We start from the raw sequence: 16,945 nt of genomic DNA on the forward strand, positions 1-16,945 counted from the left end.
GAGAGGGATGCTAAAAAGAAAACATATTGGAAAAAGGTATATTATCCTTTACCAATTATTATCCAATACGTTGCACATGGGATGAGGGCAATGGGACACGGTCCCATTGTATGTGGTTGGACAGCATTTACCCAGGGTGTGGAGTACCCACCCCATCCTGCACAGCACCTCCTAGGGATGGAAAAACTCTTTTTGCTGGGAGGAGAAGGCTTGCTGCCAACTTCACTTTTCTTTGGATAAACGCTCCCTTGGATCAGTTGCACGCGGGACAGCTAAAGGAACTGCGAGGGGATTTCTCCAGGGCTGTGATCTGGGAAGAAAACAACGACAGCGAAGGGAAGCAGGGAGCACACCGTGCTGGAGGTCACACCTGCCAAGGCAGCGTCCTGTCCTGCCTTCTGCGTGTCCGTCCATCCATCCTTCTGGCTGCCGAGCGCGGCGATCACATGCATCCCGCCTGCCCCCTCCCTCCCAGCCCTGTCCCGCCGCTCTGCACAGCTCTGCAAACTCGCCCCAAGCGGAGGAACTTTCTGCAGACGGGCTTCTTCATCCCCCTGCCACGGCTCTCTGCTTCCCCTCCTGCCAAATAAAGTCTGGGAGCTTTGCTTTTACACAAAAAGCAAACACTAATGATTGCCCTTAGGAGGAGAAGCTCTTGCTCCTCGCGGCTGTGTCTTGCTCTCTGCATCCTCGGGCTGGCTGTGCTGGGGGGTCTGTCCTGGGCTGTCCCCATGGATGAACAGGATTATTACCTGCAAGAGATTAGCAACAGGGATCACTATTACTCCTTTCCATATCCCGGTGAAGAGTATTTTCCTTTCACGGAGCAACCTGGAGAGGAAGGAACTAACCGTGCTGCAGAGACAGAGGAGCAGCCAGGGTTCAAACCGAGCAGGAAAGAGTTAAAACCGAAGAAAAGCAGCAAAAAAGGAAAAGCCATTCTTGAAACTCCACCAGGTAACTTTCCACCTCCTCCTCCAGAGCTCAGAGGCTCTGAATCTCAAGCTGTGACTTTTAACATTAATGAATGTCCCACTAATGTCAGTCTTGGTACTAATAACAGTTATGTGCTTGTGGTCGTGATGATGGCAACGCACTACGTTTAATATCCTGCTGAACAGCTCTTCAGAACTTTTACAGGCTTTTTAACCCTTTCCTTGTCAAGGGAAGACTTTTTGGATTGCTAACATTAATCACTGTGCACTCTAGATACGATGGTTTTCCCTCTTATTTGCACTTGACAACTGGATTGTTGTTAGGGCTGCAGATCTATGAGCTAATGAGGAGGGACAGATTCTGCAGCATGGGCTGTCAGTAAATGTTGACACCTCACTCTGTCCCTTGCCATTTGAATATAAGAGAAGTTCTTGAGCTGATTTTATTTACAATTGTGGCTTTTTTTGAGCTTTTGCTTTAAAGCCCTCCAGAGGAGGATATGTAGACAAAGATTTTCAGTGAAATAGACTGAGTCATGGCAAGCTCAGTGTTATTATCAGCCTGTAAAAGAAAGAAATTAAGTGACAACTAAAATTCCTTAATAAAAAAAAAGACCACCTGCATTTTCCTTTGCATTTTCTACACGTGATTGGCTGAAAATATGCAAACATTATTAAAATGTGTAGGGACCGGGTCAGCTGTTAGCAGTCAGTTGTTCCCATTAACAGCTAGTTGCACCACCAAATCCCACTTGCTTGGAATCGAGCTCTTCTTTACTTCGGGAGGAAACTTTTCATGGTAACAGCCAGAGCACGGGGCAGAAAGTTGGCAGTTCAGAGACCCTGCTGCATGCAGAGCAGCAAAACAGAGTGTCAAGAACTGTACAGGGATGTTAGATTTTCCCTGTTGTATCTAGACAATAGAATATATAGAATTTTCAGTTTATGGTTAACCTCGGATAGAAACCAGTTAGCTCTTGATTCACAAAAACCTGAGCTTCTATAATAATAAATAGAAGTAAGGAAATAGCATTTGTGAAATCTTGGAAACTGTTTGCGGAGAAGCCAGAGATCACAGATGAGAGTAGGACAAGTGCCTTTTCTGGGGGAGCAGAGACATGAGACATCTGTGCCCTTGGCTCCATCACAGGCCAGCAGCTTCCTGGTTTCAAGTACTGGCTTATTTGCTATCTAACCTCGGGCAGGGGATTTTTAAGCTACTGTCTTAGGTACCAGGATTGCTCTTCTTCAGAAGAGTATAGACAACACCAGTTTTCTACCTGTAGAGGAGTATCCTGCACCTCAGCTCTGCTTTTGACTTTCCTATTGGCTTTTTCCCAGTTTCCCTGGCACTGTGGCTGCATATCTGCTCCATCAAACTTTTGCTTCAGCACATGGAGCCTTGACAGCAATTCAATGAGTTGGTTGTTAGATCTGCTATCCTATGATGAAATGCAACGTGTTTGCCTAGGAGCAGCTGAACTGTTTTAACTGAAATAGCCCTAATATAACTTATTCAGACACTCAGCAAAGAGTATGGTTACTGTCTGTTGAAGAAGCAAGTAACTGAAAACAGGATTTGTTCAAAAGGAAGTTTCAGGCAACTTTAACTGCAGAGAGCAATAAAAAGTCTGGCTGTGATATCAGAATTCTTTCCTTTTTCCTCTCTCAAAGACAAGCATGGACACCACTCAGCAGTCTGGCAAGGGCAAAGAATGGATAGATGTACATACAGGTCCAGGCAGTGCAGGGACACCAAAGTCCCTTGCCATGTCACTGGGTATTAGTTGGAAGAGAGTATCTGTACATCTGGAACCATGCAGAAAGGACTAAATAATAAAACATACCTATTCATTTCTCACATTTGTCCCTTTAGCAAGACAGATAGAAATATTCATAGTGGTAACCAAACAACCATGAACAGTAACTACAAGTCTGGCTGTGTAAACAAGTGCACGTGTTGTGTGTATGTGTATACACTGTGTACATGTTGTATACATGTGTATACATCCCTATGTTTATGCATGTATCCAGAAGTGGAATTAATTTACTGGACATGCAATAAAAATAAATAAATCTGCTTTTTGTGAGGCTCACTGGGAGCTGGGGCATGTGGGATTAATTACTTGTAACAAACAATAGGCTGGCTCAGAGCTGGGATGAAGGAGGTGGAGGGCCGGGAACGTGTGATCTGCCCTTTGGCTGAGCAGCTGGTACTGATCAGCCCAGGCTTTGACTCAAAGCTGAAATCAAACATAGCAGGCTGAAGGTTGCAGCTCATAGCAGATAACGTGGGCTCGGCTTATTTAAGCTAATTACTAGGAGCGTGTGAATGCAAACGTTTCAGTCTGTGCAATGTTAAGGCAGGAAAAATTCTATGGATGTCAGTGGGGTTGCAATGTTTGTGTTTTGTTTCTGTCTGCAAAATACAGTGAAGAACCAATATTTGCAAATACATGATTCAGGTAACAGTAGCAAACATCATCCTGCCTTCCTGCCCTCTAAATGACTCATAAGTGAAACGGTACTAGGTCATCCCTGGAAGGTAAACAGTCAGATTGACAGGTTTCTGTATATACACATTTCAGTTTTCTAATTCCATCGTTGCTTGCTTAGGCCTTGATCCAAAGCCCATTCAAATCAGTGGAAAGAGTCTCATTAACATCAATGTTTTTCTTTTATGAGTTTTTCAATAGGGTTTAATAAATGCCATCTCAGCCACCACCTGGGTGGTAAATCCCCACTGGCTCTGTCTGCCTACAGGCCAAAATTTAACCTCAGAGTTTTATGGGGCAGAGGTGCCCACAAACCCTGCTTAATGCTGCATATTGCTTTCAATATTGGATGAACAGTTCCCACTCTCACTCCTATCGTGCTTGAATTTGCCACAATTATCTCTGTAATTATATATTCCTTTATACTTCAGATGCTTTTCAGCACAGCTATGAAATGACTTCTGAAAGGTGATACTAAAGACACCTTATTCCATATCTCCATTCAGGTCTAAGATTATACCATGCTTTCCAAAACACCATCTACAAAGCTTTCTTTCATCTGAGACCATCTTTCAGGTTTGTAGGGAGCAGAGATCCAAATGTTAGCAAAAATTCTTCCTGGGAAACAAATCTGACGATGATTCTTGTGTTGCTAGTACTTCTGTCTACACTACAGTTGTGACTGCTACTGGAAAATAAAGGAGTGGTGTTTATTTGTGTGGCAATGCTCAGAACAGTTTTTAGTGAACTTTTATTTTCCCCTTCCATAGCTCTTCCAGCACCTGATTTCTGGGCAATCCAAAATACATCATGATTTCTTTTCTTGTCTGTTTCTTTCCTCAAGTTTGTTGAGACTCTTTAGATGCATCACTGTTCACTGGCCTCATATTTGTGTATTTTTATGTAATATTGGCACACACTCAAAAATCACTCCTTTTTTATTGTTAGATTTGTTTCTGTTGCACATGGGGATCACTTGCATGGGTCAAGATCTAGAGGGACCATATATCAATTTTCAGCATCTGAGATAAGACAGCCCATGATTCCAGCAGACACAGCTGGGAATAAAAAGGTCTCTTTCATCACTGTGAAAAGTAGGAGGATGAGCCTAAGGAACTCTGCTTTCTGTCAGGCTTCATGAGGCACCCAGACAAAAGGGGAAGTTTTAATCCAGAGTGAAAGGAGATCAAGGAGGGGTGCTTCCTCCCAAGCAAAAAGCTGCACAAAGGTAGGTTTTGACCAGATTGGTGCTGAAAGCTGCCTTCGTTGGCAAATAAGCAGCAGAGGAATTGCAGCATTGCTCCTGCTTGTCCTGTTTAGCAAGGTCCCATGCAGTCTTAAAAAACAGCACCAAATCTTTGTTGCTGCCTACTATTTTCTCACCATCCCCCAACTTCCTGATCTGGCACTGCACATCCACGTGTCCTGCCTAGCAAAAAAAAACAGGAATCATGTCCTGTCAGAGGCAGTAAGGTAGGAATGCTGGGGAGAAATCTCTGCTCAGCTGATGCCTGAGGAGGAATTAGAGAGGGAAGGCAAGGGGAGGATGACATAGCCAATGCCATGAGCTATTGTAGCAGAAATACTAAGTCATGGCTTGAACCAGTGCTTGAGCACCTGGTGGGAAGGCAGGCCAACCCAGGAGAGCTCAGGTGCATGCAATGTACCTGAAGTGATCAGAAAGTATGGAGCCAGGATTCACCCATCATCCCAGACCTCGCTTAAGGGTTGGCAGTGAAGGTGAGAGTATCTTGCTGGAGATCCCTGCATTCTTGGAGCCTTCCAAAGGTAGGCTGTGGCTTTTCTGTTTGAGCAAATCCTTACTTGTAGACTAGGTCCTTGCTGCTCTACCCTCATTGCTGGGAGGGAGGACAGGGTACAGGCTTTGGGGTTAGGGATCAGGAGAGGGTAAGATGAGTCAGAGGGGATGACTGCATCCAGAGGCTGATATGAAAGTGGAGGCTAGGCTGTGGTGACTCATACAGCAACCAAGAATGTTATCAGTGTTGCTGTTATCTATCCCACTGGTATCTTTTGTCTCCAGCCTCGTAGTTAGTTCCCTTTCCTCAGAGGTCCAGAGAAGGTGGCACCTACAGTGTAATTTTAAAACTTTTGCTTAAAGTTCTTAGACTAGTTTAGACCATTAAGAATGAACTTAAGAGGACCAAAATTCTTTTTGGAATATTTCCCATGGATTTTAACACAACGTATGTCATATCCTAATTGGCAGATGTGACGAGCAAAGCTGAAAACATCTGGCTTTTAATGAGTTTTTTCATTTATCAGCTTCTATTTTCTCCTCTAGAAGTATGTAGAATAATAAAACATAACCATTCTGCCTAAGAGCCCATCCTTTAAAGAATGTCACAACAAAAGTGGACAAAGATGACTAAGAATGAATAATGAGCAGGGCCTTCAAAATTGGCCCAAACTTTTTGATTAACCGTGGCTGCAATGAATAATATAACACGAGAAAAAATGTAGAATAAACGCATTTGATTATGCTAGAGAAAACCATTTCCTATGATAATTCTCCCAGCAACCTTCTCTGAATTCAAACTAATTTTTAGGGTGAAAAATACCTCTTTAGAAAAAGAATGATTTCACTGAATAGATTTTAATAATATGGACCTGAGCCTAGACCTGTTCCTGAAGTGGCAGCGTTGTATGAGTTACTCATTATTTGAACTCATTCTTGTTGTTTTTTTTATGTTATTCTCTGCTCAGTGAGCTGGTTAGAGAGGTCATTCCAAAGGTTCATAATCAAATCTCAATTATGTTTTGGATTTGGCAGAAAGACTTCTGTCAGCTAGGTGATCTTAGAAGCTATCAAAAAGATGAAGTAGTGGAAGTTGAAGGTATGGTGCAGAAGTGATTTCTTGAATTTTTGAGATCTAAGCCTTTTCTTCTTGGAATTTTTGAGCCTCGCCCAGTTCACTGCCTATATAAAAAATGGACTCCTGCAAGATTCATTGTCCTGGAACAGAGTTGAAATTTGATTGTCATATTCATACAACTGTTTGTGATTACATTATGATGATATGACCGGTCTGGTCTATGTGAGGTTATGTCTTGTGGTATTGCTTGTTTTTTATAGCATACAGCTCTTTGAAATAAGCATAGAAATACATGCCCTTAACACTCATTATTGTTTATTTGTGGGAAAAACAATCAAAAAAAGCAAGTAAAGCACTGATACAGCTGAAATTATGCTAAACACTTCATAGCCTTTACTCAGCTCAAACATTTCCCAAGGGAAAAGAGAGGTGATAGTAATAATCAGTCATGTTAGGAGCAGGCAATCACCTTTAATCTTGCTGTCCCTTGGAGATATCTTAGTTGATGGTTTTGTCCTTCCTAATTCAATAAGCCACGAGCTGAAGGGAGTCTGTTAGGATTTCACTCAAGGTTGGTCATAGCCATTGTGTCTGTGCTGTTAGGTCTCTAATATGGAGTTAATTCTCTGCAACTTGCCTGGACACACTATCTGTGCCATGACAAGAAGAAAGGAAACAGGGTAAGGGAAATAACGGAGTACTCTGGATGTTTGCTGTGTGTTGGAAGAGTTGGAGCACAACGGGAGAGGAACAAGACGTCTTATGCTCTGTGCGGTCAGCAGGCAGTGCTAAATCAATTTGACAGGTGTAAAAGGAAAAGTGTTTCTCTTTTTTACCCACAGCTAAAGATGGCAACAACAAAAAACAGTGAGAAAAACAAGAGAGGGATAGAAAAGATGATAGATGGTGATGTGGAGAGTCAGTATGCCTATAAAGACATCAGAGGTGGTGTTTGTGGCTCATTTAAGGCATCTTTACAATAGTTGGGTTTAGTTGATAATCTCTCATCTCTGTTTGAATTAAATTACAAAGCATGTTCTGGAGTCTGTTTATAGATACGAGTTCTCGTTTAGATGTAAAGTAGTTACTTTCTATGGCATAACCCTGATATTGTGAAGTAAGGATTTGTACTGTGTTATTATAGGATAAATAGAGACAAGATAAGATTTTTATTCTTTTATTTCCACAGTGAAATACATTGTTTTTCTTAAGCAAAAGGCTTTAGTGTGACATTTTGATTCTGGAGTGGTGTTTAAAGGAGCTGTCTTATATCAAGCTAGATTCCCATTTATATCTTTAAAAAGAAAAACTTACAAGAATGAAATATCAGTCTTTCAAATAATTTTTAGAAGGCAGAGTTGGAGGAGCACACCTTACATTAAGAAGAGTGAATGACTTCACATGCTGACATATAAGTGAACTGCAAACTCTCACTGCATGGTCAGCTGAAATTGAATATCTGATTTTCTAAATTAGTGAATATAAACACCACAATAATAATCAGGACAGAATTTCTCACCCTTCATCCCTTAAGTTGAAGAATCATCCCTATATTCCTCAGCTCTCATCTGGTTCCTTGTGAACTTTATGAAAAGTGCTACAGGATGGGAGCACCTGTGCTTTAGCAGATTGATGGCAACCTTAGTTGCAGGATACATATTCAAATCAATAATGAGAATGCCCACATGGCTAAAGCATAAATTTGAAATAAAGATTCTTTCATTATTTTGTTTGATGGACATGTTTCAAGCCTGGTATCAGTGCATTGTAAACATTTCCAACATACCTCCAGGAGATGTGGACAAATGTTCAGTTAGGAGTCCTAGGACATAGTTGATGATACTCTTTCCTCACATTCTCAAATGTTATCACAAATGTAGTACCTTCCTTGACTTTTTTTTTTCCTCTTGCTGGCTCTGCAAGATTGATTCTTCTGTCTGGGACCTAAGAGGGGACCTGAAGGGGAACCCCAAAAGACCCAACTTGACAACCAGATGTCTCTTTCTCTATGAAGAGGCCCAACAGTTCTGTGGCCTCTGCTGTCATCATGTTTGCCTTTTCCCCATTTCCTCATATGAACTCTGGAGAGGGAAACAATCTCCTTCTCAGCCTCATTTCAACAGCAGTTCTGTTGACAAGAGACTTCAGAGTGAAGCAAGTAGCTCCTGATTCCAACACATCTGAGATTTCCTGTACACTGCCCAATTACACTAATCATCTTGGTATGATGGGAGATGTGGCATTCGAAATGAGAGCAACTGAAAACTCTCTCTTTCCATCTTTCCCAGAAATTAAAGCATTCTTACATTTTCTTCTGAGAGGCTGTATTTTATAGTGATATGTTTATGACTCTGCTTTACTGTCAGGGAGCTCCTGAAATATCTGTCATGTGAAGGGAAAAGTTCAAATTTTCTTTAAAAAGTTATTTCAAATCTGGATCTAAACACTCCCTTACCTATGTCCCTTACTAGTGCCCTTAATATGCTCTTTGGTTTTTCACATACACTCCTCTTTCCCCAGTCTCTTTTTCTATAGTGTAATTATTTTGTTCAATGCACAGAACAGAGGACATCTGGAGGCTGGACTGGAGCTCAGCCCTTCCAAAGAGTTTCACTGGACTAGAGCACTTTGGCTTTTCAGCCAAAGGCCTTTTACATGCAATGATCTAAATGCAGGACTTAAAATTTCAGCCCTCAACAACATGAATTTTTTGTTTTTTTTTTCCTTTATTTCTTACATACTGAGAAGTTACAGAACACATTTCAGAAACAGAATGAAATTTGCCATGACATACTGGATGGCATGTGCTCTACTACTAAGGACAGACACAGTCTGATCCAACCAAGTGTTTAAACCACTCTCTGCGTGTTTTAAATTTCAAGCAAAAATTCCACTGAAAACTCTGCCAGAAGTACATCTGGCTTGTTCATGGGATGCAGATATGGAATTTCCCAGAGTAAACCTGGGCTCTGATATGATGGTGGTCCAACTGCATGGCATGTACCCTAGTTCTCAGTGTGTTTTGCTCAGCCCAGATTAGGAGGCTTCTCTTAAGGTGGGTTGACAGTGCTGTTAGTAAAGGTAGGGCTGATGGGAGGAGAGGAGTCAGTCAGCCAGTATGCCCTGGGCATATCCCAAGATGAAGAGAAAAATTCCTTACAGGTATTCAGCCAGATACACTACTCTTAGGCTCCTCTGCATATTTTTGGATCCCACTGGAGGACTGCAGTCCGGATGTCTTTCAGACTCCCCACAGAAATGTCTCACATCTGGCCCAGCTCCTTTACATCAGGTATTCCACCAGGTAAATGAGAGTGACAAAAAGAGGCTCCCAAAATTTTATTTCCATCTTGTAGGGGAACAGGTGATTGAGGAATTGTACAGAAATGCAGAAAGCCTTGAGACATCTTCCAAAGATCTTTGCACGTGCTGCCATAGTGAGGCACTACAGAGACCCAGAGATGGATGGGATGCACAAGGCTCAGGGGAGAAAATGGGGCTGAGATAAATCCCCCCTGAAATCACAAGGAATGCCATCTGTTCTCTGCCTGAGTGATTACATTCCTCTTTTTTTTTTTTAAGAAGTAAATATGAGGGTTAATATATTCTAATAAATTTTTCTTTTCTTCCCTGCAAAGTTCCTGCGTGGTACTTAGGATCTGGAAACTCTATAAAGAAAAGAGGGTGATGTCTGTTTGCAAGCAATAGTTCAAGTCCACAGTGAACAAAGAACAAGACTTTTATCCAGCAACCGAAGGCATTCAGTGTTATTTTAAGCTGTTAAATGAAAAGGAGGGAAAAATTCTTGTGGATTTACTTTCTAAATAGTCCAAATCGTGACAAAGGCTAGTAATATGTAAAATGCAAACTGCTGCAGACACATCTGAATTGTTTGACATTGCTAATAATATGCAGAGAGCAAACATATACTTTGTGTTTTTTTTAATGCTTGGATGCCAGTCAAATGGCAGTGACTGAGAGAGTCCATACACTCTTCTGAGAGGACTAGAATGGGAAACCTTTCAAAATGCAATTAAAATGCTAGTATGGGAGTTAGCTGAAATGCCACTGAGATCTTTGAAAGCATGGAGAGAAAATAGCATAGAACTATTCCTCTGCAAAACTTCCTTATTTCTATTCATTAATCCTGAACTAATTTTTTTCCTCCCAATTAGCGAGTTGAAAAACAATTTGTTATGCTCATGAAGCTTGCCTTGAAACTTTCTCTACTCCACTGCTTTCCAAGGGCAGAATTCCCATGCCCACTGAATGTTTCCAGTGGGTGGCTGGGAGGGTGGGCTCTCCACAGCAGTGACTGATTTACTGATAAATCCCAGATCACAGCCTCAACATTTCACATCACCACGTTTAATCTTTGCAGCTGAGGAAAGGAGTCTGTTGGCAACACTGTGGGCTATTGCAAGCATAAAACTATTGTGGAAGTGAAGTAGTATCTATTAGAGGGAAGCAGTATATATTAGGGTTTGTTTGAATGCATTCCAAGGATCTGAAGGATAGTGAAGACGTATCTTTTGGTGTGAGCCTTAAAGAAGCATACAGGTATGTGTGCACACAATTTTAAACTCATTTGATGTCATGTGAAGACTCTGACACACTCAACTTTGCATCATGGAGATCTCCTATGTGCCAAGTATTTGGCCTGTGATTAGGTGCCTTTTCTGGACTAGGGATGAGGTCTTTAAACAAAGCAGGAAAGTTGTTTAGATAGAATGAATTTTGGGAAACTTTTTGTGTGCTGGACAAATCTGCAAGATCATAGGAAGCTGGAATAAGGTGGAAGGACCTCTGGACACTCAGCCATTTGGTTTGGAGAGGTGCCCACCATCTGAGGTATTTGTCTGAACCTTGCTTGAACTATTTGAGCTCTTTTGCTCTCTAGTATGGAGCTGGAGCTTTGTAAGAGCCTCCCTGCTGAACCTCCAGCCCTTCCCTTTGATCTGTTCAGAAATACGGAGTGCCATATCTTTCAGTGTTTCTCTTTCTGAAGGCAGGAAGCACAGAGGCCTGTAAAAATGTTGAGTACTCAATGTTTATAAGATACTGACAAAGCTCATAAGACCGTAAAATCCTGGTGCTTTGTTGGTCTTGAGGCATTTTTCCCCCCATTTTTATTTTTAAGTTAACTAAGTTGTCTATTTCATGGCAAGTTCTAGGGCAGATAGAGATGGGGAGGTAGAATGGATGCCCCATAGTGCGTGCACAGCGCTGTCTTCACAATGGACATCTGAAAGCTAAAGGGTCATCTGAAGGCTGAAATGCTTTGAGGACATTATGATAATGAAAAACAGAGTTGGTGAAACATGGGAGAGCCCAACCACAGGGTGCTGTGTGCTTTCTGCTTTCTGTCAAATCTTGTCCTTTTCAGAAATTTCTTTACGGAGTACCTCCACACGTAGATCTCTGTGTGGATGGTGTGTTTCCCGTTGGGTTTTTTGTGCTGCCCGGACGTTTGTGTCTCACACTGAGCCCTCAAATCTCTGACACTTATTTGATTCTTACAGTTTTATTTCCTACTGCTTTGAACTTTGCTTTCAGGGTGCACCAGCTGGGTTGTAGGGTGTGTTAAATGAAGGGAAAAAGCTTTGTTATGTGAGTTCCTAAATCTTTTTAGGATTTCCAGGTGTATCCAAAGGACCTTCATTATTTTGTGTGCGCTTCGCAAATTTTTCATCCCGTCACTAAAAGAGTTTCCACTGTTCAGGACTGTAATTATATCATTTATTTCTGATTTCTTAGTATAGTATTAGAGCTAAGCTTAAAAAAAAAAAAAAAAAAAGAAAATCCACCAGAAAGAACAATTAAGTAAAGAGCAAACAAGCCAACTGAATTTAATTTTTTTTCTTCTACTGTACTCAGGAAAATACAAACATTCGTTTTTAAGGGTTGGGAAGGAGCACACGGTTTGAAATCAGGTTAATTGTAAGCACACAATTTTCCTTCTGAATCGTCGTCTAAGTAACAGCTCCAGGCACTATGGTGACTCCTATGCTTCATGAGAAGAGTTGGCTCTTATTAATTCTTCTTATAATTTCATAAAAACAGTAACAACAGATGTGATTTTGAAAAAAAAAAAAAAAAGATATATATGTATAAATGCTCCATGCTAGAGCAGACACACCACGTCTCCGTAATACTGAGCTTTACACTGTATAAAAGGTTTTAAAACCAAGTTGGATGGATTTTAGGTATTTCCTGTCACAGACTCTCTATATAGGTCAAGTATTCAGCCCAGATGTGCAACCTGGAGGAGGGCTGGGCTGCAGCTGAGAGCAGCCTGCACGGGGTGACGGCTCAAAAACAAACCCCAAGGAATGTTCCCACCACTCCATGATGGTTTCTTGGTGGACAGCCCCACTGTTGCTGCTGTAGGAGGAGGGATAGTTCAGTGCAGGGGGCTGCTGTATGCATGGTTAGGTGCTGGGGTGGTGATGGTTGGCTCTGCTGAGGTGGCCAGCATGCCTTTGGGGATCTTTTTGCTTCATGCGTGGAGGTATGTTTGCAACTGTGATTGTCTGCATACAGCGGAAAGGGATTTTAATGCCAGTTCTTATCATCCACATACCCTTTGGAAAGATTTTAAACTGACAAGGATTTGTTTTTCATAAATCAGCAGAGAAAGAATGACTCTAAGAAAGATGGTCCCAGGTATCACAACAGATACAGAATACTTCTACGTTCTGTTGGTAAATGCATATTTTTAGTTTTAATCATGAAAAAAATGAAAGCTGACATTTCAACTCACAGCTAAGATGACTAATGACTATCTGCTGCATAGAGGCACAGCTCCTATTGCTCCATACTGCTGGCACTGAAGCTTGCTGGCTTCCACCAAGAGTTAAGTCAGAGAGCTGAACTGGTGGAAAACAGCCTACTCTGGAACCCAAAAGTGAATAGCACAGTGATTTGATCTTCATCAGTCATTCACTTGGCTTAGGCCTTGGACTGCTTCATCAAAGGAAGCTAAATGCATCTCTTTTGATATCATATTCAGCACGTTTTCCATCTTTTTGGAAAGTTGAAGAAATAGAGCTTGGTCTATTCTAGAGCTTAAACTTGATTAGAAGTTGAGTGGCGCTGAGTGGAGAGGGACCTGATGACATTTAAGGATTCCTTCGAACTCGAATGATTCTGTGATTCTATGAAATACTGCTGACTGGGAAGTGGTGCATTTCAGTCTTTCTCAAGTGTAAATTGAGTACTTAAGAATGGAGGCAACAGTACCTGTGGCAATAAGATGTAATGGTTCATCACTACTGCAAAGAATTCTTTTATAATCTTTCAGTTTTTTTCTGCTCAATGTCTGTGGGCTTCGTGTATGTGCTAGGGAAAGAAAGGTGGTGGTGGGACTAGATGATCTTAGTGGTCTCTTCCAACCTTCATGAGTCTATTCTAAGATAAAAACGGCATGATATCAGTGATACCATTCTCTTCAGTAAGCTATGTGTTTGTAGAGAGTGAAGTTGTTCATATATATTTCATCACCAGGTCTGGTATAGCCCCAGGCATGTAACTCTGATCCTTGTGATGGAGAATGTTCTTTTCCTATCTCTTTTCACTCAGATACTTCTCTCGTGCAGCCTGGGATCCCTGTTTGCTCCAAAATGGGTGACTCAGCCTCAGATTTGTTAAAGCGTGTGGAATACTTTGTAGATGCTTATTTCCAGGACCCAAATTTAGGCAATTTTTTCAGGTTATGTATGCTTGAAGAATTTCATGACTACGCTGTCCTGTACAACCTCACAATAAGTGTGCTATATCTAGCTATGGGTGTACAGAGTTACAATCAATTTCTTCCCTCCTCCTATGATAGCCATAGTATCACAAGATACTCTTATAGAGCAGATTTTATGCAGTTGTCCAATTTTCAGTAAAATACACTCAAGTAGAATTGTTAAATTGGTTAAACTTTAGCATTTCAAAGGTTTCTTGTTTATTGGGCCACAGAAGTATCTGATGATAGCAGCTATTTTTGGTCTTGATTTTTTTTTTTCCTTGAAAATGGTATTCCAAGTCTCAATGTTTATTTTTAATAGCTACAATTATGTTCTTACTGTAGAATCTTTGGTCCTGCAGTATACCTCAGTGATTTGATATTTTAAGCTATTTTTGGCGTGAGTACATTGGATAGATATGCATTTTAATGGTAACTTTAGTCCTATATCCAGCCAGTCTGCAAGCAGTCTGACTGCTTTTCCTCCATTGTTTGTCTAAGTCTGTTTGTTTAGATCTGGGAAGAAAAGAGTGGTTCTCATTTCAATGGCTGTGTTCAGTTTTGTGGCTTTAGTTGGAATTACAGAAAGTCCTCATCCTGTGCTTCAGAAAAACAGCAGAGGAAACATTTTAAATGAATAACACATAAATCAATGTTACTCAGTGCTTACAATAAAAAGAACCGATAGAACACTTTAGCTCTTCAAGGGGGTGTTTCTTTCTCAGAGCCACTAAATGCACATATTCCTTTGTACAGAAAGTGAAGGTCATGGGTACCAATGAGAGCATACCATGTATTACAAGGACCTGGAAGCTTTCCTCAGGCTATGCCCACAGTGATATTTAACAACTCCATGCAGTGATAGTCAGCACTGAACACTGCTTGTTATCACATCAGTTCTTTTGTCACAACATTATAGCTGTATAACTGTGTTGGGAACATGTAGCTGTGTGACTCTCACTCTTATCCTGTCCCATGTCAGGTCAGCGTGGCTGGCTTTTCCATGGACAAGAAGAAGGGGAAGTCTGGTGCCTGCCTGCAGGCTTTCTTTTTCTCCATCTTTTTCTTCGCTTATGTTTGGGCTTGGCTGCTTCTTGCCCCATCCCAGAAATACCACATGCAGCAAGATCAAATTGCAGGAATAAAATAGGAAAATGTTTCTTGTGTTCAGGCACATGGACACCATGCATGGAAGACTGGGATCCTGTACTGCCCACATCACAAATCATGTCATCTCTTAGGTAGAATGAATGACAGCAGCAGCAGGCAGCTCTGGGAAGGCTACATGGTGTCTGGAGTGTAGCTGAGCCTCCTGAGTCTGAAGTCAAGGCTAGAAAGCTCCCATAAAACAGGCTTTCTGGAAATTCCAGCCTCCAGCTGAGCCAGGAATATTAGATACTCTTCCTGTTAAGTGTGATGTTTTGCCACATCTAGATCCAGCCGCAATCTGGATGTGTGAGGGAGGAAAGCTGTGGAAAGTAATAAAGTGTATTTTCCTAATTCAAAAAATGTTTGATTTTGTCTCAGATATGACCTGAAGCATCAAAATAATCCTTAAATTATTCTTTAATTGCTTTGAACTGCTGATTTTTCCCTGAACTTCAAAGGCAGGAGAGAGGAAACTCTTCTGCTCTTGTACAGAGTCTGCAGCCATTTGGGCAGAAGACCGAGTCCTGCATCAGTCAGCATTTAGAAGGCAGAAAGGAAGCATAGAAGTGTTCTTTGTGAGTCACAGAAGGGCTGTGAGGGTGAGGATGTAGCTTTGGTGGCCTTGGGAGACCCTAGAAGTTGTTGAGGAGTATCTTATCCAAAGTAGCTGGAAGATACCAGATGGGTCACGTTTGTGGGACCCTCATTGAGGCTTTGCCTTTACCTGGAGCCTGTGGAAATGTTCCCCTTGAGCTAAGGAGGCTTTGGTTCGGACCTCATAACAAAACTGGCTTTTATGGTTTCCAACTAAAGGTGTTCAGTGTTTTTTGTTTTTAAATATTCATTAAGAACCATTCAAGGCAGTGCTGTAATAAATCCAGCCCTCTCTCCTCATGCAACTTCTGACATCTTAGACTCCTGTGCAGTGTTTGCTGCTTGCACTAGAAATATATAAGTTTTGATGCAGCATTAGCACAATTAATATTGTCTGTGAATAGAAAAACTTGGCATCAACTCCATCCTATGTTTGATCTTTGGTCTGGGATTGTAATTCAGCTTATTTAACTTCTGCATAGGAGATACAAGTGTACAGTGCTTGCTTTGTTCTTTTGGTGCTCAGGGAGTGGGTTTGTAATAAAAAGCAAATAAAAGCAAAGTGCATTTGCCTGAAGAACCTTCATCTGTCTTCTTCAATTAATCTGGAGGTATGCAGGGGCTGGTGGCCTGAATTCGGGCCAGAAAACAAACTAGAATGCATTAATATCAATACTTTCTATGTGAACAAAGTCAGAAACTGCTCAGACTGAAACCTATGGTGCTGTTTCCAGGGTAAACTTGGGCCATACCAAGTATAGAGTATGACTCATCAACATCTGTGAGAATTTCACACTTCCACGATCACATCTTCAAAACAGCAAAATTTAGCCACACCATGTTCCCCTACAAATGGCTTGAGACTGTAAATATAACGATTTTTTTTTTAACATGAAGAACCTTTTTCTGTTAAGTCAGCCCCCACAAAGGCTGTCTGACAGCAAAGCAATCAAAATATATTGTCAGCAGGCAGCAGGTCAGCAGAAATATTCTCTTACTCGTATTTCACCTTTCAGGTGCATTGCAGTTTCAAAATACTTTGCATAACTGTGTGCTAAGTCTTATTAGAGACATGGGAACTGGATTGCCAGAGTTTCCATTACGAGTTTCCACTATTTGGAGATGAATTATAAACCACATATTCCATGGGAAAATCTCTACGCTTAGCTAATAGGGTTAAACTTATTAAGTAAGCTCCACAAA

At 41.3% G+C, this 16,945-nt stretch overlaps 1 protein-coding gene across 1 annotated transcript in view; it reads left to right on the forward strand.

Annotated features, from left to right (window-relative positions):
- The first annotated feature begins 213 nt into the window (after window positions 1-213).
- CPXM2 (carboxypeptidase X, M14 family member 2) overlaps window positions 214-16,945 on the forward strand; it is a 63,223-nt gene continuing 46,491 nt past the window's right edge. Inside the window, exon 1 of the mRNA XM_065746070.1 lies at window positions 214-957. Within this exon, the coding sequence (XP_065602142.1) occupies window positions 630-957 (328 nt within the window). The 5' untranslated portion in view covers window positions 214-629. The remainder of the gene's footprint in view (window positions 958-16,945) is intronic.

Source organism: Cyrtonyx montezumae, unplaced genomic scaffold, assembly GCF_038088225.1.
Source record: "Cyrtonyx montezumae isolate F1298 unplaced genomic scaffold, pur_monq_1.0 scaffold_4, whole genome shotgun sequence".
In the NCBI taxonomy this organism is placed as follows: domain Eukaryota; kingdom Metazoa; phylum Chordata; class Aves; order Galliformes; family Odontophoridae; genus Cyrtonyx; species Cyrtonyx montezumae.